The sequence below is a fragment of the Phalacrocorax carbo genome, chromosome 2 (genome assembly GCF_963921805.1).
Source record: "Phalacrocorax carbo chromosome 2, bPhaCar2.1, whole genome shotgun sequence".
In the NCBI taxonomy this organism is placed as follows: Eukaryota; Metazoa; Chordata; class Aves; order Suliformes; family Phalacrocoracidae; genus Phalacrocorax; species Phalacrocorax carbo.
In genome coordinates, this window is record NC_087514.1 from 160,862,609 (window position 1) to 160,884,596 (window position 21,988).

The following is a 21,988-nucleotide window of genomic DNA, read 5'->3' on the forward strand; positions in this document are numbered from 1 at the left end:
CAGTGCTCAGCCCTTTCAGGGACTGAATGTACTTCCTGACTGAGGACTAGATAGGCTGGTAGAATCATGGTGAGCTTCTAGCTAAATTCTCATTGTGTAGGTTTAGTATATTCGTAAGTCAGGCTGTGTGTGGTTTAGCCCTCAAATTTTTTTTTAATCCAGATAATTTACCCTATGGTAATTACATTTAGGAAATTGATTTTGCTAAACTGCTTGGAAACTGAGGAAAATGTCCTATAATAAGTTCAGAGTTAGCTTTGATGCTAATTGTATTTAAGTGTCTTGCATTACCACAAATTGTGGTTGCCTGGAAGTCTCCTACAAGGAAAGGCTTTTTACGTGCATTTCTAAGTAAGTAAAGGAGAAGCTGCTGCATTCAGTGTGAGAATCTTCTGAAATCTGAAATTTTGAAGTAAATGTCTGAGTTTTGGGTCTGTAATATGCTAGTAAAGAGTACACCCACCTGATCTAGCCTTTTACTGCTACTTTAAAGCCTGTAAGTGAAGTTCTTCTTACTGCCTTGGCTGACAATGGCATAGATGAGTGGCTTCTGATCCCTTCCTTGTTTATGATTCTGAAATGTGTATGTATTTCTTATTTGTTCCAGCTTTTACAAAACTGATCACAGTAAATGGCCAAGAATATCACCTTCAGCTTGTTGACACTGCTGGCCAAGTAAGTTATCATTCTTTCTTTGAAACTTTCTTCAGAGTTAAGAGAAGTATTCATATTCCTGTAGAGCTAAGTTGGTACATGTGCCCAAAACGGAAGTTCAACATAAATGATTCTGCCTTGTCATTTAGTCACCAAAGAGCAATGTTTCTGTAGGGTTTAGTTAAATGGGTTTTTTGGTGTGGTTTGTTTGGTTTGTTTTTTTTTTTTTTCTCCTGTCTATTGAACATATGCCTAAAAAAGTGAAGAAGGAAGTGCCCTGGCTCTGTTGTACCGGAAGTTCATAAGTAGCTTGCTTGATATTTACAGACTAAACTAGCAGTCTTGCTTTAGATAGAAAACATCACTTCAGTAAACTATAGAGAAGTTTTCCATGACTTTTTGCTCTTCGTGTGCTCTAGCTATACCACCGTGACTTATATCCATGAAATACTCATGGGGAGTAGACAGAAGTGCGTATAGGTAGTACTTACCAGGTTACCAACAAACTACTGCAGTTTGTTTACATTTTTAAGTAATGATTCATGCATGCTTCTGAGCTTCATGTAATGACAGGGAGCGCAGGAGGAGACAGTGAACACGTGTCCTGTGGCATGGTCAGTAGCTTCACGAAGTACAGGTTTTCATCATATAGTGCTGCTTGGCTGAACTTGCAGTGCACATTCCATGCGCTGCCTTTTGAAAGACTCTATATTAAAAAAGAGAATAAACAAAAATAACCTCCAAACCAGAAAACAGTCCCCTGTATTTTTTGTCTTCAACGTTTTATTGCTTACATGCTCTTACCTTCTGTGAGTTCTGATATTTAAGCCTTTGGGTTTTTCCAAACTATGTGTAGTGTTAAGCAATCTTAGTGTTGTAAAATATGCTGCCAGTACTTAATAACTTTAAAGCTGCAGGATGCTTGCTCATAGCTGGGACGCTGTTCAGAAGGGTTGTAACCTTCTAGGTATGTTTGATCATTTTCTTTGAAGAGAAGTACACGACTTAAGAATAACCATACTGTGTTTATAGGGTGTCAGCTTGTGGTGCTAATCAGCAACACTATATCCACTTATAATCTGCCAGAGGTGTCTGAAGTGATTAAAAACACAATACTGGCAACATGTGCTGGGGCAAGATTGTTTGATGGGGAAACATTCCACAGAGGAGAGCAGGGATGAGGTGGGCAGGCTGTTAAGTGTGAGCAGCAGAGCAAGCTCCATAGGTTTCACTTTGTACCAATGTAAGTGTGCTTGCTGTGCATCACCAATTGCAGCGTAGCGATAAAAGTAACATTTCTCTCTAAGGAAGAAATGACTGCCTGGGAAGGCTGTGTAACTTCACTGGTAACATACTTCTGCTGATGTTTATTTTCAGGGTTGATTTAATGTTGTACAGTATTGTAAAACCAAAATAACTTCTTTCCCAGCCTGTAGTTATTTTCAGATTTGATTCTTCTTATGAATGACTTGAACTTTGAGTTCTGGCTCACAGGGTTAGAGGGGAAAGAGAATGTTGGGTTACGGAAGGTGTGGCTTGAACAGATTTCTTTCTCAAGTCTGTCTCACTTAGTGATCCATAGGGAGTCCTTGTGTAGCAAGGATTATATTGTAGATTTGTTATATACTTGAAAACTTGGCTCTGACTTGAAAAGTTACGCCTATGTTGTTTTTATCACTTGGCAAAGTTTGTAATTTGACCCACAAGTTCCAGGAAGCAGAGCAGCTTTTCTTCCTTCTCCTAACAAGCTAAAAATTAAGTAATAAATGAGAAACAGTTGACATTACGGCACTTACTTTTCTTGGTACTCCTCTTCTGTCCCATGCGTCTTTACCTGTCATGGTTTTCTATTCAGATTTGCGTGGTTCAGTTAAACAGGAGTCTTGGTACAGGATCACAGAAGAGAAGTGCCAAAGGAAGTCTTACCTAACACCAAATTCCAGCTGGGGCAATCCTAAGAAATTCTGGGTAAAGTCAAACAACTACAGAATTGCACTTTCACCTGTTTTACACATAGACTGGCTCAGATCCCTTCTGTATTGACTTTGGGATTACACGGCCAACTGAAGTGGTGGTTTGGCGTTTCAGCAAATGTGGGGGAGGGCTGCCCTCAGTGTGTAGCAACAAAGGCAAATGAGGGCATTTTTGCCAAGTGTTACGCTTTCAAACTTTTTTGGCTGAATCTGTGAAGTTGATTTATAAAGGGTTTTTCCTCATTTGCCAGTTATGGAAGTTTGATTCCTTTTGGCTGTCTAGATTTAAGCTGTGTGATTGCACTGCTCCATCTGTTCAGTCATGACAATGTACAGAGAGGTTCTGTGAACTTAAGCTAAAATTAACATCTTAAGCGGCATAGGTTTAAAAATTTGAGAACTCATACGTTAAGAAGTATGGCTCTTGTCAAAATGGAAGTGTTTCCTGGGCACATCTATTCAAATGATTTAGATTTTTAACATGGGATTCATAGTATTTGTGTTGCATTTTTTGCAGTCTGTTTCATTTACCAGTTTGGTCAGTTCCTTTTCTAGAGGGGTAACAAATTCAGTCATTAAGTTTCTGTTGTTTTGTGGTCTTGGTTTTGGGGGGCGAGGGGGGTGGTTGGGGTATTTTGGGTTATGGGTTTGTTGTTTTGTTTTTTTTTGCAGGGTGTTTTCTTGTTTGTTTTTGGTGGTGTGTTGTTGTTTTTTAATTTAAGACTTGCCATATAGTGTAAACTTCTAGTTGTCATAAAGCAACTAATAACTATAATACTTGCATCTACAGTTGATAAGCATTAGTTCATTAGTAAGCCACAGGTATTCACTTCCTAACAGACCCCTTAGGTAGTTTAGATGTGATCAGTATCACTGGAAGTTATGAATGGCTAGATCCTGTCATCAGCTGTTGAAATTAGGAATTTGAAATGTATCGCTAGCAAGATAAGAGGTGTAATTGCTAATTAGTGGTAGGACAGAGTGGATGTTTTGTACTAATACAAACTGATAATTAACCAGGATAAGAGGATTTGGGAATAGCTTTAGCTGATCCGTAGTCTTAGAGGGAATAAACAAAAAAAAATATGTAGATTAAGTTGTAGAGTACACAGACTGACTCAGTTTTCTTGTAATTTTGTAAAGATTCCACATCTGGCATTACAAGTGGGAGTGGGGGAACAGGACGGTGGAAACAAACCCAAAAACACAATTCTGAAAGTACTGCCTATACAAAATGATCCTGCACCTCATGTCTTACAAATATGACGACTTAACCACTGGTGATCTGCTAGCATCGAGTTCTGAAGTGTGGCAGCAAGTAATTTTAATTGCAATATTCTTTCTACAGGATGAATACTCCATATTTCCTCAGACGTACTCCATAGACATCAATGGCTACATTCTTGTTTATTCAGTCACGTCAATAAAAAGGTAATAAAATCTGTTGTGTTCTTCTGGTTCAGATATTAACCAGATACATTCTGGGTTCACCTCCTGCCTCTGCTGTATTTTCTTTACATGTATTTAATTCATTGAATCTCTCCCATAGACATATAATGGAAATAAAAAAAAAAAGGTTCACAGAAATTTCCCGTCAGATCCAAATGTCACAGATATTTTATAGGTTAACATGCAAGGTACCATGTGAGAAAGGAGTCAGTGCTGAACTACATTGTTTTGAGGTGTAAGTAAAAGTACATAGAATGATTTCAAGAATAAGTAGAGTTCATTCCTCTAGCATCAGATACAAAGGCAGACTTAAATATGAACCAAAAGGGCACTGTTCATTTATGTGAAGTACCTAATTAGTTGCTAGATTGGTCCATCAGCCTTGTAGGTTGTTACAGTACTGAGTTTTCTTTGACTTCTTGGCTTGGATTGTTCTGGTTAACCATGAGAAACTTTGATGTAAATAACACTATATCAATAGGTGACTTTTGGCCTGCAGACTCACTTTTGTCATGCTGCAGCAAATATGTTAATTGGAAAATTTCCCAGGGTATCTATTTCATCCTTGCTGTTGGCTGCAGTCCGTTCTGACGTAAGGACAGTGTCTGTCATAGCTGGAGTCATTTACTTGCAAGAAGCATCTCAGCCTTCGTAAGATTTTGTCATCTTCCATTATTTTGTCCTTTCCATCTGGTAGTCTTGTTTAAATACTGGTCATTTTTTAATAGATCTTAATTTTCTAGTATTATACGGCATCTTTGTTATGACAGCCAACATAATCCTATTTTTTAAAATTTCTGTTTGAGTAAAATGATTGAGACCGTAGGCCTTTCGCTCTCTTCAAGTAGGAGAGAAGTTGCTTCCCTTCTACTTGCAAGGAAGCTGATCAGCTTTTTACAAGCGCTGAAGCGTTCCGTATCGTATCTTTTCCTCTGAATCAGACAGAATCGTTCACCCCAAGCACTCTTTAGCAGACCATCATAAAATGAAAGTAGGACAATTTACCTGTTGGCTCTTCTGTGCTTTTCAAAGAGGGGATATGGTCTGGCTATAAATTTCCGTTGCTTGCAAGGTCTTTAATGTTGAACAGGTTTTGGCAGTCCTTCTTTCATTCTTGGCTTTCGTCTTTAGTTCTGAAACAGTGAAGGGCGAGCACATGTGATCTGGAGGAGATGCAACAGATGTTAGGCTTTCATGTGTGTCTGGAGATACTAGACTACCTGACCTCTTGTTTTTTAAACAGAGCTTCATTGTTGGTGATGAATAACTTATATGAAATAGGAGGTTAGTATACTCAGCCCTAGGTAGACAATCCTCCACTTCTAAAGGGAAGAGAAAAATGTTCGTTGGTAAATGGTACTGTGAGGACAAAAATGTCCTTGACTAAAATCAGCATAGATCCTTGGAGGCTTCTGCAGCTTGTGCCGTTCCCTGGCTGGCAGCTAAAGGACATGCTCATTCTCAGCTACTCCAGTTGTTGCCTCATGATGTCTTGAGCTTAGCAGCCCAGATAAAGAAATGAAAATCTGTTTTCAGTGGTAGTATTCAATCAATTAAAATAGAAGCCAAATTATGGCAAAAATATTAACAGAACAAGGTAAGTTAAGACTGTAGGTAGATAATATTTTCATCAGTATTTTAGTCTTGATCTGTTCATTTCTAGTTTTTTTTGTTCCTTCCTTCAAATTTCAAAGTATCAGCGATCTTGTCTTGTTCAATTCCTTATGGTCTGTATCAAGACAGTGTTAGGCAATACGAAAGGTCTTCCACAATACTCTGGTAGCTTACATGACTTGCCCAGGTAATCAAATTACAGCCACCATCTCTCTTGACTTCTGTCAAAGTGTGTATATTGATCTGAGTATTGATCCAGCAGGGGTGAAAGCTTTGACAGCAAACTTAATAGAAATGCCTTTTTAAAATTATCTTCCCTGCTAGCCTCCAGTGGGAAGTTTAAATGGGACTTGAGTAAAAGCTATTGCCCTATATTTTTCATGTTCCCAGGCCCTCAGCAGCAAGGTTACTCGAAGGCTTTTGCTCTAGTTCAACTTAATTAAATTCCAATTTTGTATCTTACTAGGTTCCATGATTTTGTGTAATGCCTTTATCTGACAGCTAGTAATCATTTGTTGTTGTATTCCACACATTGAGCTGTTCGCTGTAACCCTATTTGCTTGTTACAGCTGGAAAGGACCTCTTACGGTCTCCAGATTTCTTGCTGTTTCACAACTGATTTGATTATGTTCTTTTCAGATTGGTCAATGCCTGTCTTAAACTCTGCTCTGCTCCCTCTACCCTTATGAATTTGGAAAGCTTTCTAGAACATTGAATTGATCTGATCAAGCCAATTTAATTCTTGGCAGTTCTTAGAAACTTGTTTCTGTCAGAATGGTTTGTGAGTTTAAGTAGCAGTTATCTTTTGGTTTCCACCTTGATCTGTTAACAAACATCAGCTATCTATTCTTAGTCTTTTTACTAAAAACTGAGCTTGTGAACTAGACTACATAAGTAGAACTGGGAAGCGAGGAACCTGAGTTGAACAAGAACACCTTGCAGCATTGTGCACTGGAACCTCAGGTGGGGGCTTGCTGGGGTGCTGTGCCATGGCATGGCTTTTTCTAGCTGTGCTGGGAACAGCAGGCCTAACAGTAGTGGAAAGGAAATGGTGATTGTATTGTGTTAGTGATTCTGTTACCCTGCGGCTAGTACGCTAGATCTTTCCTGTTGCTTCAGACTGAGAAACAGTTTTGTGGTCTGTAGCACAATTTTTTTCATAGTATTTTTATTCCTCTTTCAGTTTGCAGGGTCACCTACGACTGTATGTAGCAATGTCTCTCAACTTTGTCACAACCAACCTCTATTTAACTCTTTATTTTTGAAAAAATTATAAGAATGAAAGTCCAAGACAAATTCTCAAGACCAGAATTTCACTAATACCTTTTCAGCATAAGCTCTTTGTAAACATAAAGTCCTTCGCTGATCCTACATTTTTATGTAATCAGTAGTATAGTACCCGAGTTACTAACAGTGAGTTGTGCCAGACTAAGTCACGCTTTTGTTTGCAAAGAACTAATTTTCTTGATAGGATATACTCAAACTTTTAGCTGAACATGGCGAAGTATTGTGTTCTACTGAGTCTCAAAAATTATTGCTAAAGTCAGACAAAATGGCCTATGTGACAGAAAATCCTTTTTAAATATGGTAGTGTTTATTGTTCCAAAAGTGAGGAGTTTTAATGATGCAAAGAGTTTGAATAGTGTTTTTTAGACACCAGTTCTTTTGAGAGCTCTGAGTTGGAAGTATGTTTGAGTGCTGCTCTATTTTTTAAGAGTTTCAATTCTAATTGAAATGCAGTGCAAGTCAAGACGCTGCCTGTAGCTAAGAACCTTGGAAGTTGGAAAAGTTTCGGTCACTTTTTTTGTTGTAAAATTATGCCTCTTTTCTGTGAACTTGTGCCTTTCTCTTAAAGCAAATCTGAGTTGTGCACTTCACCTACCAGCATTTGTACCATATTGTAATTAGAGGAGCACAGCATCTGCTTTTCAACCCCGTTTATAGCTTGTTCTCAGAAGTACTAAATGTCAAACGCAGTAGATTTTGTTAGTGAGGTTTTTGGCTTCTTGGTATTTCACAGTACTGCTTATCTCCCATCATCCAAACTTCACGCACGTGGTAGGTGAACAGACAAGTATTTGGATAACCACTGTTTCTATACCATCTTGCAGAGAAATTTACTCACTTTCCATAGAAAATCAGAATTTAGGCTTCTTTTGGCTTTCACATAAATAATTCTGTATGAACTAAGTATTATTTTAAAAAGTGTTTTCTTTCAAGCTGGGGTGTGCTTAACTAAATACTTTGAAACTGCTTTAATTTGACATGCTCATCCAGAGTTGTTGGACTGTAGCAGTTAAATATGTTACTGCAGGTACATGCCAGATGGGAGGTGGGAGGGGCTCTTAGTGATCCTGTGTTAGATGCATCAGCCGTGGGTAACGTTATTTCTGCAAGTATCACAACTGGGGAGGCGGTAACGGTAGGCATAGGCTAGCCTTTGCTGCTTCTAGGACCGCTTTGTCTGTTGCACGCGAATCGGTAAGACTTTCGGCATCTTTGTAGTTCTGCCACTATACATAGAGTAAGTTTTAAACACAGCAACCTGCATATGCATTTAATTGCTTGTGTATTGGGTATTAAGGATAAACATTGGAGTGCATGTGTGACTTCATCCCTTTATTTTGCAGTTTTGAAGTGATAAAAGTTATCCATGGCAAGTTATTGGATATGGTGGGAAAAGTCCAGTAAGTAGTGACACTTTCATCTCATTTCATTGCAGGCATGTTACTAGTACTTTGTTCAGTATACTATAACTGTTCTGAAGTTCTGAACTTTCTTTCACAGAATACCCATTATGCTGGTTGGAAATAAAAAAGACCTGCATATGGAACGGTATGTGAACTCCAGTACGTGTGAAATGCCAGACAGGAGCCGACATTCCTGTGGCTTCAATGCGCTAGTTTTGTTCTTGGCTTTCCGTAACTAACATCAAATTGTAGGTTAAAATAAGGTACTGGCAAAGGAATTGTGTCCAGAATGTGAACTAGGAGCCGTGAACTTTTGTTGTAACGTTGACTTTCACTGTAAGGTTCCAGGGATGGTCATTTAACACTCCCTCACCCCCTCCCCACCCCCCACCCCAAACCCAAAACCCAGCAAACAATCAACAGAAGTGTATTTTTCACAACTGTAAAATACCAGATTATATTACAGATTATGAAAACAAAGCGATACTTTGGGACAGCTGCTCTTTGGGGTCACATAGCAGTTCTACCTGGCCCAGTACAAATATGCATATTTGACAGCAACCAAAAGCAAATGCTCCAGATCAGGCTTCACGAAACATTCCTATTGCACGCATTTATGTGCTTCAGTACTCTGAGGACTTTCCTGACGTATCATATTCCAATTCTTTTGCAAGTTATAAAAAACCACACTTTTTTTTTCCCCTTTGGTCAGGGTGATCAGCTATGAAGAAGGGAAAGCTTTAGCAGAATCCTGGAATGCAGCTTTCTTGGAATCTTCTGCTAAAGAAAATCAGGTAACAGATCTAAAACATTTTATTCAAATAGCAATGTAATGGAATGACTCATAATCTCACTTAATAAAGGAGGTTAAAATATTTGCATGTACTCTGCAGATATTTTGTGTAGATGGTTGGAAACAAAATGACTGCATTCAGGTTTATCTATACAAGTTTTTTCCATGCAACTGTAAATGGAAGGAGGAAGTGAAGAACCGGAAGTTAAGCTTCACTGAATGCAGCAGAACAATTAGTGACAAACTAAAACTCGAATGCATGTGGTGGATGGAACAGGGTCTGTGATCCGCTGCAGTTACCTTAAATAGGAGGTCATTACCATTGCAGAGGAGTGAGCTGGTACGTGGGGATGAACCTCATGTTTTAAGGTGCCAGGCAAGGCTTGGCCTCCCTAATGTGATGTTTAATTGGGGGGAGGGGGGAGGGAACAAAAACACATGTAAACCCCCCCAAAAAACAGACAAACCCAAAACAAAGCAAAAAACCCCCACCGAACCCAAAACCAACAGAAAAATGTTAGAATACAGCCAAGGCTGTCAGACACCACTGTGATACAGCTGCAGCGAAGTTGCACAATCTGACCTAATGTAACCCACACACATTTACGCTCGTTGGTTTCCTATCACAGCAGGACAGTGTTTAATTATATGTTATTTAACATCTTAATCTTGGTTGCTCTAACTTTCTTTAAAAAGCTTCCTAAATACATTCTGGTATTTGAACTCGTTCCTGTGGCTGTTAATAATACTTTGTCATTGATTTGACACCTTGCATATCTAAGCTAAAGAGCCTCCTAGTTTGGGTCTGAAGTAATGGATAACTGCTGCAGATTGGGCTGGTAGTGGTGTCTTCCTGCCCCCCCACCCCCCCCATTTTTTTTCTTCTAGTCTCTATAGGCCTCAACAGCATCAAAGCTATTTGCTTTCTGAAAATACAGACATATAATAAGGTTAAGAGGACATTGTCAGGCTAGTTTTTAAACAAATGAGTCCTTATGCAGAAGAAACACTTACATTGTCTCATATTTAACCTAGCATATCACATCCTTGGCCTCCTTGATAACATGAGCACAATCAAAAGGGCAATCCTGTAGCTAGGGCAGGACCTGTTTAGGCAGCCTTTCTTTCCCTCTCCCGCAAGCCCAAAATAAAAACAAATAGCTTTTGTCTGATGCCTGTTGTCAACAATTCTAAACTTACTTGAGTAAAGTTGGATTTTCCCTGGAAGAAAAACATGGAATTTTTTTTTTTTTTCCCTCTTCAGATATGGAATACTTGGAGTTAGTTTATCAGTACTTCTGTTTCTGCTAAGACTTGCATTAACCTTGTTAAAATGGGCATGATGAAAGCATGAAATTTCTCAATATCTTCCCTGTATGCTGCAAAGCTTCAAATGCATACTCAAGGAAACTAAACTGACAGCATAAAGAATAGACCAGTTAAAAGCATCTGATTTTTCCCCACTTTATTTTAAACAACTTAATACTTCTGGATTAGGCAAAACTATTGCCTGTGCGCTTTTTCTTTAAGCATGTGCTTGCAGTGTGTAACAGTGTAGCAAGTCATATCTAGCAGAATATTTTACTGATAACTTTACTGAAGTCTGTATTGTCCTTGGTTCAAGAAAAAAAAGGGTGTATTTATGCAAGGAAGCTACAAGCTTTATGTGGTGCGTGGCATGTCTTGCATATTAAATTGCTGCACTAACAAAGTCCCATTGACTGCCGTATATTTGTGTCTGCTCCTTAGACTCAGCCTATCTATATCAAGTTATGCTGCCAGCTGTAATTTACATAGCAAACTTTATAGCCTTCGGGGAAATCAGAATGGCAATTTTATGTCAGATACTCAAAATTTTGTACATTCCTGTACAAATACCAGGAAAAAATCAGAAGTTGTATTCATTCTTGCTGTCAAGAGTTGTTCTTACCAGGCCTTCCTTTCAGCAGGATCCTTCAGGATAGCGATCACAGGTCGCTGTAAATTCTGTCCCTCTGGAGTCAGACGCAGGTTGTTGGAAACAGGTGCTTGAACACAAATTCCTCCTTCATGCCTCTTACATAATACACTTGGTAAATTTGTCTGGCTTCAGAAGTTTGGGAGATCGTATGTCACTTCTGAGATGGGTGCCTGCAGCATGTGACCACCTTTGAGGCTCTCTGGCATGCTTCCTTTGGAGGCTTGGGATGTACGGAAGAAAGTGTGAAGGAGCCCAAAACTGGGGCAGCTGCCTTAGTCTTCTCACAAACGGTTGTGGAGGAATGCTCACCTCTGAAGAGGTGGAAGATTGGGCTTTGAGAGCAAAACGTGGAGTCTAGAGCTGTGAGGTGCTAGGGGGAACAGGAGGCACTAGGTGTTGTAGCATCCCTTCCTGTGAGTTAGACCAGGAGCACTTCTGAACTCAGGTGGGGTTTTATTCTCTAAATCCCAGCTTGACAGGATCAAAACAGCTGGCACGTAGACATCTGTCAAGACAGGGTAACTATCTTCTTACTCTGAAACTGTCTTTAGTTTGGAGGGAAAAAGGGGGCTATTTAGAACTTGGTAACAAAGCAGGTTGTCGTTCTCCTGGTACTGAACGTTCACCTTATGTAAGGGAATGCTACTGGGAAAAAGTCTGTTGGCACTTTTTTCTTGGAGGTTCATCAAAATCTTCCCCTGTACTGGCTTGGTGCAGCAAATGTAACTCACCTATCAAGATTAAGTAAACTCCTTCTAGAACTGCATCAGACTCTGCTTTACGGAAAGCTAATTTGATGCTTGAAGTGATGAGCTGGACTGGATTGGGAATTTAGAGCTTAACAACTTCAGCAGCGAGATCAAACCTTCCTGGCTGGGAGGAAGTCTGTTAGTCCCTTCTCTCTGAAACCTAGCCACCTGTATTTGGTGGATGTGGAGCAAAAGTATGACAATTTCTAGTACGCTGGTCTGAAATTGTTTTGGTATGTGATGTTCTTTACAATATCAAGGAGAGCAGGTCTCCTTGCTACAGGGGTTACACCAAACTCGATCAGCTATGTGGTCTGTCCTTTATAACAGCTCTGTTTGCAAAGAATTGCTGAAACCAGAGATGGTATTCCCTTTAACAGGCTCTGATAGCAAAGGTTCCTTTCCTGATAAAAGGGGGTGGGAGAGCATTAATTCTTCTCCCTTCCTGCTTTTCCCATTTTAGAAAAACAAAATAATCCTTTTTGGAGCATCTGCGAGAGTTCTAGGAGCAAAGCCGTACAATATAGGGCAACTGAAATACTTCTATAGATGAACTTTAGCAAACTAGTCCTATTCTGCCAGGAGTTACCAAAGGGTACCACATTCCAGAAATAGCATGGCTTTGAATAAATGGAAAGCGAGAGAGGCAAAGATCAAAGCTGTGGTGAGGATAAATGGTAGCAGCTGGCAAGAGTTCCCAAGGTCAAATACATATGCGGCTGTGTATCAGCTTCTCCAGACAAGGGTGACCTGGTAGGGCTTTCAGAGGAGCCTGCTCATCAGCAACGTATCAGTCGTCTAGGGAAATCCCTGGGCTTTGACAAGGCAATTCTGAGACTTAATGGAAAAGACCTCTTTCAGATTACTGCTGGGCTATTATTGTCATATCTTTTCAAGCTGCTTAATTATTACCAGATATGTTGAACTGCTAACTTCAGGAGCTTTGAGCCTTTCATGTGGAATTTCCTACTCTGTTTCATCTAAGCCATAGTATAATACTTCATCTTAATCCCGCTACAATAAAGTGGTAACTCAAATAAAATCAGAATCCAAATTGGTCTTAAACCCAGTTGAACCTGGGAGCCAACTTTCACTGGAAGAATTTAGGGAGTAACAAGCAGCCAAATTGTGTTCATCCAGTTATGCAAAATTCATTAGATAAACATTAGATAAACAAGGAAATAGCAAAAAAATCTACTTCTCACCAAAACAGAGCTCTCTTAAAAAGCAATTGCTTGGGCATTGCTTCATTTTCAAGAGTAACTTCATTGTCCAGCTCAGACGATGCAGTGCTCAGTACGCCCTTCAAAGTGGTTTGGGAGCTTTGTCCCCCCCCCTCCAGGGGTCTGGCATGTTTACTTGGGAGAGTGTGTTTAGACTAGCAAAGGATGGGGGAGAGAAAACCTCCCTTCCTTACCTGACTACTGTTCAAGTTCCTTTGCCCAGTTCCATGCCAAGATAAACTAGTTGCGAGTTCCCTCTTTGAAAGAACAAAACAGTTACGTAGTTGAGAAATACAGCGTACCAGAGGACGAGCCGACTCCTGGAGGCTGTGGGCTGGGTTTGGGTGTCTGCACCTTCCTGGCGTCGTGTTCGCTCTGCGCAAGCAGGGAGTCAGGAATTGCACCTCCCGAGCTGTCTGTCCCGCTCACGCCATGGGGCACATCTGCAGAAGCAGTTGAGCCTCTGGTGTCTCTTGCACGGCGCTAAGATCTCTAGGCAGCACGCAGTGCCTAGGCTGACATCTATTTTGCTTCCTCAGGGGAGAAAGGTAGAAGAAAGCCAGATGGCTTTCTGTAGGCTAGGTGTGACCCACATTCTATAATTGGACCATATGGAGACAGATGCGTACGAAGTCTGGCTGTGTTCTTTATTCCTTGTCAGAAAACACAGCTTCCTGTGTTGTTTAAAAGCTCATTCTAAAGTACTTCAGTGTATTTGGGCTGAATTACAGATTCCTAAGGGTTAACTGTAGGACAGAGATTAAACCTCAGTGAATACATACTTTCTGTGAAATGAATTAACAAGCCCTGCGAACTCCTACATCTGTGTGTTTCAAACAGCACGTCTTTGACAGAGAATATACAGCTTCTTGGTTGTCAGAGTAAGTTGTAGTGGGTTGGTATTTTTTTAATAGATGCTTTGAAGCAGGAATATAAAGAACTTGTGCATTAAAATTAAACCATTGAAAATGTCAGCTCTTAAGTAGGGAATGTTGGTGCAGTGCATCTGTGAATTGGTACATCACCAAGTTTTGATTAAGGGAAGCTCTTCATGAGGGTACTGGTTTGGTAGCAATTGCAGTCCTGACCATGGTTCTTGAGTCTAATTTGCCCAGCAAGTGCATTGTATAGTGCTGGCCTAACGAGCCACTTCTGCCAGAGTCAGTTGGGATTCCAGGGACACTTCATTACACAGAGGAGTACTCTATTTCCAGCTGATGAAGTATTTTAAATAGTTCCAGAGATAGTACTGTGCACAAATGGCATAAATATGGGAAACTTTAAAATTCAGTCTAATCTTGTTAAGATTGCTCTAAGGTTGTTGTGGGGCTGCTTTAGTCAATAGGATTAATTTGGAAGTGATCCAATTAAGAATTACACCTTGCAGAGGCAGAAAAACATCTGCCAGGTCAGAATACATAGCCATAAATCACAGGGTGCTCTTCAGCCTGCTGATTAAAACCAACAAAACCCCCTTTTTATCCTCTCTCGTAATGTGACTGCTTTTATATAATGAATACATTTTCCTTCTTAATAAGTGTATGCTTGGAATTTATGAAACGGATGGCTAGAGGTTAGATAAACTTAAAACGGCATGTCTGAGACGATCAGACTGTTTCCAAGTTGAAGATTCACATGCTGAAGTACTGGTCTTCGGTGAATCTTCGGCTTGAAAATACGGTAGAGGAGAAAAAAGCACTTTAGACTTGTCCTTGACTGTAGGATAGATTTAGTCATCTTAAATTATTTCTAGGCAATCTCAGATGCTGCATGTTATGTTGGAGGTTAGTGTACAATTATGAAACCCTTAAAACTGAGTGAATCCTGAAAATACTAGATTAACAGTGTAAGGTACTTACTACAAGTACCATTCCTCATGTTGTCCCAGACACTTCACTCTCCCAGTCTTTCAGTATCCTTAAAAACAAACAAAACCCCACCAAAAACCAAACTATGCTGAATTGAATCCTTCCATAAAATTTCCTTTGAAATTGTCCTTTCCTTTTCCTTGAATCACTGAAGCAGTCTGACATCCTTTCTTAGTGTTTCTGATTCAGTTAAACTTATTTTCACACAAAATTGTATCTTTCTATGCTGAGATTTTTAACTCGTACGCACTAGTGTGTGCGTCTGGGGCAGTATCGCCCTTCTGAGCCCACGCGCTCTGCTTCGTCATCTGGAGTTTCAGCAGAGGAGAGCCTTTTCACCAGAGTGCTTTGTGCTCCGTGTGGAGGGAGGAGGCTCGGCGTAGGCCAAGCGGAGTTGACAGCAGAACAAGTGGCGACACCTCTGAGAGTCCTTGCTGCCTTCCCTCCGGAGCGGAGAGACCCGTAGTGCCTGTGGGGCTTGCAATTTTGCAGAGTACTCTGTTACAATCCTGCATGTTCCATACAGTAATCCAGGATGTTTGTGTGAGCCTGACCGTGTTGGCAATGGCTACCCTGTGGTTCAAGCTGTTTAAAATGCAAAGCCCCTTTCTCTCAGAAGGGCTCTATCAATGGATACTGCTTAATATTAGACAGTGGCTAGTTTGGCTGATGTTTTCCCCTCCTGTCCTTGTACCGTGTCTAATATTGGCCTTACCTGTAGGTAAGATGACAAAGTCAGGAATATTGAAGTAACCCTCACACACTGGGCTGTGCAAAGTCAGTGTTTAGAGCGGAAAAATCTGCTGCCTTCTGTAATTACTTGGAGTCTTAAAGACTGTTTAGAGGAAATGAATTGGCTTATTCTCTGGAGTAGCACAGCATGCAAAATCTTCGATGCTGTCAGTCACTCAGCACAAGCTTACGATTTAAAATAAAGCCGAATTACAGTTACCAGCTCTGTTGTGAGTGTAGCTCGGTTTAAGCTTGCCTTCGCTGCAGCGACAGAGAAAGTAGTCGAGGATCGCTGTGGAGAAGGGGGTTACACTTCTCTTCCAAAAAGTTGTGTTCAGAACTGAAATTACCATGTTTTCCCTCTGATTTTGGAATAAGTGCTGGACATGCATTTATCCTTTGGTGTAGCCAGTAAAACTGCTAGCATTTTTTAATTTATTTTTTTTTTTAGCAAGTGGGCGGTTTCTTCTCACCTACTAATTTTGAACTTTCCCTTTGCAGACTGCCGTTGATGTTTTTAAGAGGATAATTTTGGAGGCAGAAAAAATTGATGGGGCAGCTTCACAAGGGAAGTCTTCATGCTCAGTAATGTAATTCCACTGCAAAACCTGAAACACTGGGAATACATTCTACCTGAAGAAGCAAAACTGCCCATTATCTTTAAGGATAAACTATGCTTCTGTTTTGTTTTGTTTTGTTTTTTTTTAATTTTTTTTTTCTTCTGTTAACCTGAAAGATAAACAGTTGGTTTGGAGCCTTTCCCTTCAGATTATGTTAAACTCTGACTCCTGTGCAAATGGCTTCACTTCCATTTTCAAATTTTAAGCAATCATATTTTCAATTTATATATTGTATTTCTTAATATTATGACCAAGAATTTTACTGGCATTAATTTTTCAGTGTAGTTTGTTGGTTAGAATAATCATCAAAATGATGCATATTGTTACACTACTATTAACTAGGCTTGGATATCAGTGTTTCTTTGTGTTAAATGTATACTTGTAAATAAAACAGCTGCAAACCTTATGTTCTGTTTATAATTTTTTGTTGATTACTCCATATCAACTTCTTTTTGTGAAAAATACTCACCTGCTGTGACCTTAAGAGGAGGTGTGAGATCCTTGGAGCCAGTCGATAGTTTGACTATTCCTTGGGAAGTTGGTCGTGAACCATTTTTGCTACTAGAACTCCCGGCTGACCGAGCAGCACGGCGGCGCTTTGGCCCGTTCGCGGGAAGGAGGCACAGGTGACACCTTTGATCTGGAAGGGAAGGCTTGGGTTTCCAGTCAGACAGCCTGTGCTGTGTTTTTCCTCCTTAACTAAGAGTTATGGAATAAAGGGTAGGTAGATCTGGCCCAGGTAATGGGCCGGTATTCATCCGTGCTACAGACTGTTCACGTGGGCTTGCAACTAGGAACGCTTTCAGGACGGAGTGGATTGATCCAGGTCACAAGCACAGACTTGCGAAGAAAACAAAAATGTCATTTAAAACAAATGGCACGTCCCAAACAAATTGATGTGGAGGCAAGTGGTCTCCTGGCCTCTGGCTGTTGACAGTGTCAGGGTCCCAGTGCAGCTCTGGCAGCTTCCCCTGACCAGCTGCAAGCTTTTGCTTGGCTTTTGGACTAGAGGCTTAACAATCCTTAATCTCGTCAGTCTGCAAACAAACTATACCAACTCTATACTTTAAAAATGTGCAGTTAACCCACTTTGTATTTAAAAGTGAAACAAACCCCAAAACAAATGAGGTTGATGTGGGGATCATTTAATTAAATGAAGTGTTTCTCATGCATTTTTGTGTCCATTTGAAAACTTGATTTCTGGCAGGAGTAAAACGGAGGGGAAGCTTGCAGTGTTTTTGCAACCAGAATTAGCTTTTGCACTTCGGTCTGTGCTAAAAGATACAAATTCAGCATGTTTTATCTCTTCATTTATTGTACAGCGGTTTGCTCATGTTGTATAGAGGACTGTCTAAACCCCTCAATTAACAACATACATGGAAAAACTTAATCTCATGGTGACCGAAGAAAATATTAACTAGCTGCTTGGCAAAAAAAGTTGCCTTTTTTCCTCCATTTAGGATATTCCCTAAAGTTTCTGAAAGCTTGTTTATGTATCTGACTTTTGATACCTTGTGCCAAATACAGCTTCTGTAGCTGGATGGTGGTCACACGTGATAGATGACTGCAGTTCAGCAAAGTCGGAGTGCTTCTGGGAAACCAGTACAGGCTTTCATTTCAGAACCAGGCTGATCTGGGGCTGTGCAGCAGGTTTCCTTCACAAGAACCTGCCACACAGAAAGGAGGGTAGTTTGGCTGAGGACTCAGAAAATAATCTTCTGTGGAACTTGGGGCAATATGCATCTGTTTGGTAGTACCCTTCGTTGCCTGATTGTGAGGTGGGGGATGACTTGTTGCATGGCCAAAGTCTTTGGTGTTGCATCATGGACACAACGTCATGGGGTCTACATCAAAAGGCAGAAGTTGTGGAATACCAGAAACCTCAAAGCCCATGTTTACTCCAACTTTTTTGTTTTTGTAAAATAGTGGCTGCATGTGTACTGTTAATCAATCTGAAGCCTGAAATAGCTGCTGCATCGGTGCTTGAAGTGTGCCAGCTGCCAAGGGGATGGATGAGGAAACGCGCAACTTGATAGTCCTGAGGTAATCAGGGCCCTGCCTTCCAGCGGTGAGGCTTTTCAGGAGGGCTCAGAGACAAGTGCAGGTTCTCAGGATGATTTGCAATGGGAACTTCCAAGCCTTCATGTGCTCAGCACTAAGAAGCACGTGCTGCTCTTGTCTTTTCTGTAATAGCTGAAGAACGGAATTCATCAACATACGTTGTTTCCTTTCTCCTGTTACTGCTCATCCAGTAAGAAACGTAAATTATTCCACTCCTCCAGGCCTTTCTCTGCTAATAAGATCTAAAGACCAGCCGTGTGCAAAAGTGTTGCAGTTTTGATGAAGTGTGTGGTCAAGCGTGATCAGTGAACTGCTTGTCCTTTGCTCTACGGACATTTCACTTGGCTTCTCAGGACGGCGCCTTCCAGCAGCTGGAGCCTAACGGAGGCTGGGGCAGCCTCGTGCTTCCTTATACCAACTTAAGACCTGGCATGGGTTAGGTTCTTCACCAGAGCCCTAAAATGGGGTGGAGGGCAATCTTGGAAACCCTGCATTGTGTACAGAGGCAAGAAATCAGTATCTAGCAAACTGCTGCTTCCCTGGAATTGGTGAATTTATATAGCCTTGCCTGGCAGCTGCCCTGATCCTTCGGAGGCGTTGCAATAAATGGTGCACGGATTAAAAGGTAAGTCATGAGGAAGTAAGTCCTCTGGCCAAGGCTAGAAAGAAATTCATATACACTTAGTAGGGCCCAGCCTTACTCTTAAGGGGTGATCACTGGCAAAGGTGTCAGTGCAAAGATCCTTTTCCTGTTGAGGAAATGAGCAAAATTTAACCACCGTAAGTCAAGTTAAACTCCCATTGACTTGTGCTGATCTAAAGTGTACTGTTCTGGAAATCACTCCTGTCTTGCTCCTGTCCAACTCCCTGCTTTGCTGCGTGAGTACTGAGAAAGCTCTGAGTATCCTGAGCCCAAGAGACGCGCTGCCCATCTCCCAGCCTCTACCATGCATGGAAGTGCTGAGGACGAGGAAGGCGGTGGGGCTGGTGCAGCTCAGCAAATAGAGGATGGGCTGCGAGCAGAAAGTGGATGCATGATCCTTCTTTTCCCTGTTGTTGTTCCTATGCATAGCAAAGTTTATCCCTGCCTGATTAACCCTACAGCAGGGAAGCCTTGGAGGCCCTGCTTTGGGTCTGTGGAGTCTTCAGCCTAATGCTTCTTCCCAGCTTCTGTCATGGGCTGGTGAATGCACCCTGGAGAAGAAAAAAAGCTGGAAAAGTGTTTTTACTGCTCCCTTGTGTCTGCAGTAGCTGTATTGCAGTACCTGGGCCACGCAGCCTTATGTCGTTACTCAACCAAGGGGAGAAGAGCGTGGGCTGAAAATGGGCTTTGCTGAGGAAGTCCCTGCAGCGCTGGAGGCAGAGGTGAAGACTTCAGGCTTCCCATTCTCTGGTTTCTTTGAACAGAGGAGTTGCCAAGAAGATGTCCTTGATCACTCCCAGGGTGCAAGTTTGGACAACTTTTGCAGTTACCCTTTTTTCTGGTACAGGTGAGCATAAAACACCACTTGGGTCCATCCCAGCTTGCAACAGTCTGCTTTAAAGTGCAAGATGAGCAGCAGCCCCGAAACGAGATGGGTAGCCTATGTCATGGTGTGTATTTTTGTGTTTTCACCTTCTTTTAAAATAAATGTGCAATTTTACACCGTTGTTGCTAAAGCATTTGTGCTGCTTCTGCATGCAGATGTCGCAGGCCGCTGTGCAGCGCGGTAAGAGTGCGGTGCAGGTGGTGACGATGCGCCTGGGCTCGTTAGGCTTATCCTGCTAATGAGCACTGCTGTGCTGTAGCCTCTTAAGGAGAAATCAACAGGTTCCGATTAGTCCTTATGTAAACAGTACTGCTCGTCCTCAGGGCGTTTTGCTAATAGTGACTAATCCTCACAACCTGATCTAATAAGGTCAAAATTACTCCCCTTTAACAGCTGGGGAGGGGGAGTGAGAACCTTTGCACAGATGCCTTCAACTCGTTACGGGCACAGTGGAAACATGGCTAAACTAGGTCTGGGTGATGGATGTCCTCAGCATCCAGATTTTTCTTGGGTGTCCTTAGGTTTCCCTACTGGAACCTTTCCTTTTTGAACTAAGTTGAAAATTGAAAGGATTTCACCCCAAACCCCAGCCTTTCTGATGTTTTCCAAAATGAAATCCAAGCCCCATCTCAGTCAGATGCTTGCTGTATGATGAGCTGCACTAATACTGATCCTTGGACAGAATATTAGTGAAAACAAGCTTTTGCAGATTTTTTTTTCAATATCCATCTCTGTAATGCTGCTAACAGGTATTTGGCTAAACCTGACCAGGAGGTCCCAGCTCCAAGGGGAGGAGCTATTTTTTCCTAGCGGGAACCTGGCCAGACCTGAACTGTCATTCTGTGACAGGGTTTGCTTGGCACAAAGAGGTGTTTTGGAGTCTGTACCCCACATGGGGCGACGCGAGGTGTTGGGTGGCACGGGATGGGTGGTGGGTCAGGGTGTGGGATGGCCACCCTTGGTAGAGGTATTGCAGAGACTATGTGTTGGTGCATCCATGGTGAAGACAATGCATTGAAGCCAAAACCATTGCCTGGCAGCTGATTCCCATTTCCAGCAACAGGTGATGTATTCTGCCAGTGAGTGTGTGGGTTGGAAGAGCCTTTCTCTGCTTGAATGGTTTGCAGAGATGTTCTGCAGTTAGCGTAACCTGCCTCCCCAGGAGCCCTGGGAGGCAGCACGTGGCGTACCCAGGCACTGGGAATGGGTTCATCACCAGCAGAAATAAGTGCTTTGGCAAATGGCATGAGGTGGGCTAGATCTAATGCAGCAACGTGGATTTACTATAGAAACTCTTCCTTGAGTCATAAGGGTGGTTTCTCACTCCGAGGGCTGCTGCTCTGAAGTGGCCCACAAGATGTGCTCATCCTTTTCAGCAGCGAGCCAAAAAATTTTCCATGGGAGGGAGCTAAGACCCATGGTTGCTCCATGGGCTGGAAGTATCTCGACTGAGGTATGTGAAGAAATCCGTGAGCTTTTTAAAGCAAGATCACAATTGCAGAATGGCAGGGGTTGGAAGGGACCTCTGGAGATCATCTTGTCCAACCCCCTGCCTGAGCAGGCACCCCCAGAGCAGGGGCACAGGGCCGCTTCCAGGCGGGGTGTGAATGTCTCCAGGGAAGGGACCCCACAGCCTCCCTGGGCAGCCTGTGCCCCTGCTCTGGCACCCGCACAGGGAAGGGGTTTGTCCTCATGTTCAGGGGGAACTTCCTGTGTTCCAACTTGTGCCCGTTGCCCCTTGGCCTGGCGTTGGGCACCACTGAGAAGAGTCTGGCCCCATCCTCCTGACACCCGCCCTTCAGATATTTATAAGCGTTGATAAGGTCCCCCCTCAGTCTTCTCTTCTCCAGGCTGAACAAACCCAGGCCTCTCAGCCTTTCCTCACAAGGGAGATGCTCCAGTCCCCTGATTATCTTGGTAGCTCTCCGCTGGACTCTCTCCAGTAGCTCCCTGTCTGTCTTGAACTGGGGAGCCCAGAACTGGACGCAGCACCCCAGATGTGGCCTCACTGGGGCAGAGCAGAGGGGGAGGAGAACCTCCCTCGCCCTGATGGCCACACTCCTTTCCATGTAC

At 42.0% G+C, this 21,988-nt stretch overlaps 1 protein-coding gene across 2 annotated transcripts in view; it reads left to right on the top strand.

Annotated features, from left to right (window-relative positions):
- Positions 1-16,731, top strand: part of RHEB (Ras homolog, mTORC1 binding) — a 42,937-nt gene extending 26,206 nt beyond the window's left edge. The window contains exons 3-8 of one of the 2 annotated variants that reach the window (XM_064445085.1): positions 608-675; positions 3,976-4,058; positions 8,321-8,377; positions 8,478-8,525; positions 9,093-9,174; positions 16,207-16,731. In XM_064445085.1, the coding sequence (XP_064301155.1) occupies positions 608-675; positions 3,976-4,058; positions 8,321-8,377; positions 8,478-8,525; positions 9,093-9,174; positions 16,207-16,299 (431 nt within the window). In that variant the 3' untranslated portion in view covers positions 16,300-16,731. The remainder of the gene's footprint in view (positions 1-607; positions 676-3,975; positions 4,059-8,320; positions 8,378-8,477; positions 8,526-9,092; positions 9,175-16,206) is intronic. The other variant, XM_064445086.1, reaches the window with a different exon arrangement.
- Positions 16,732-21,988: the final 5,257 nt, after the last annotated feature.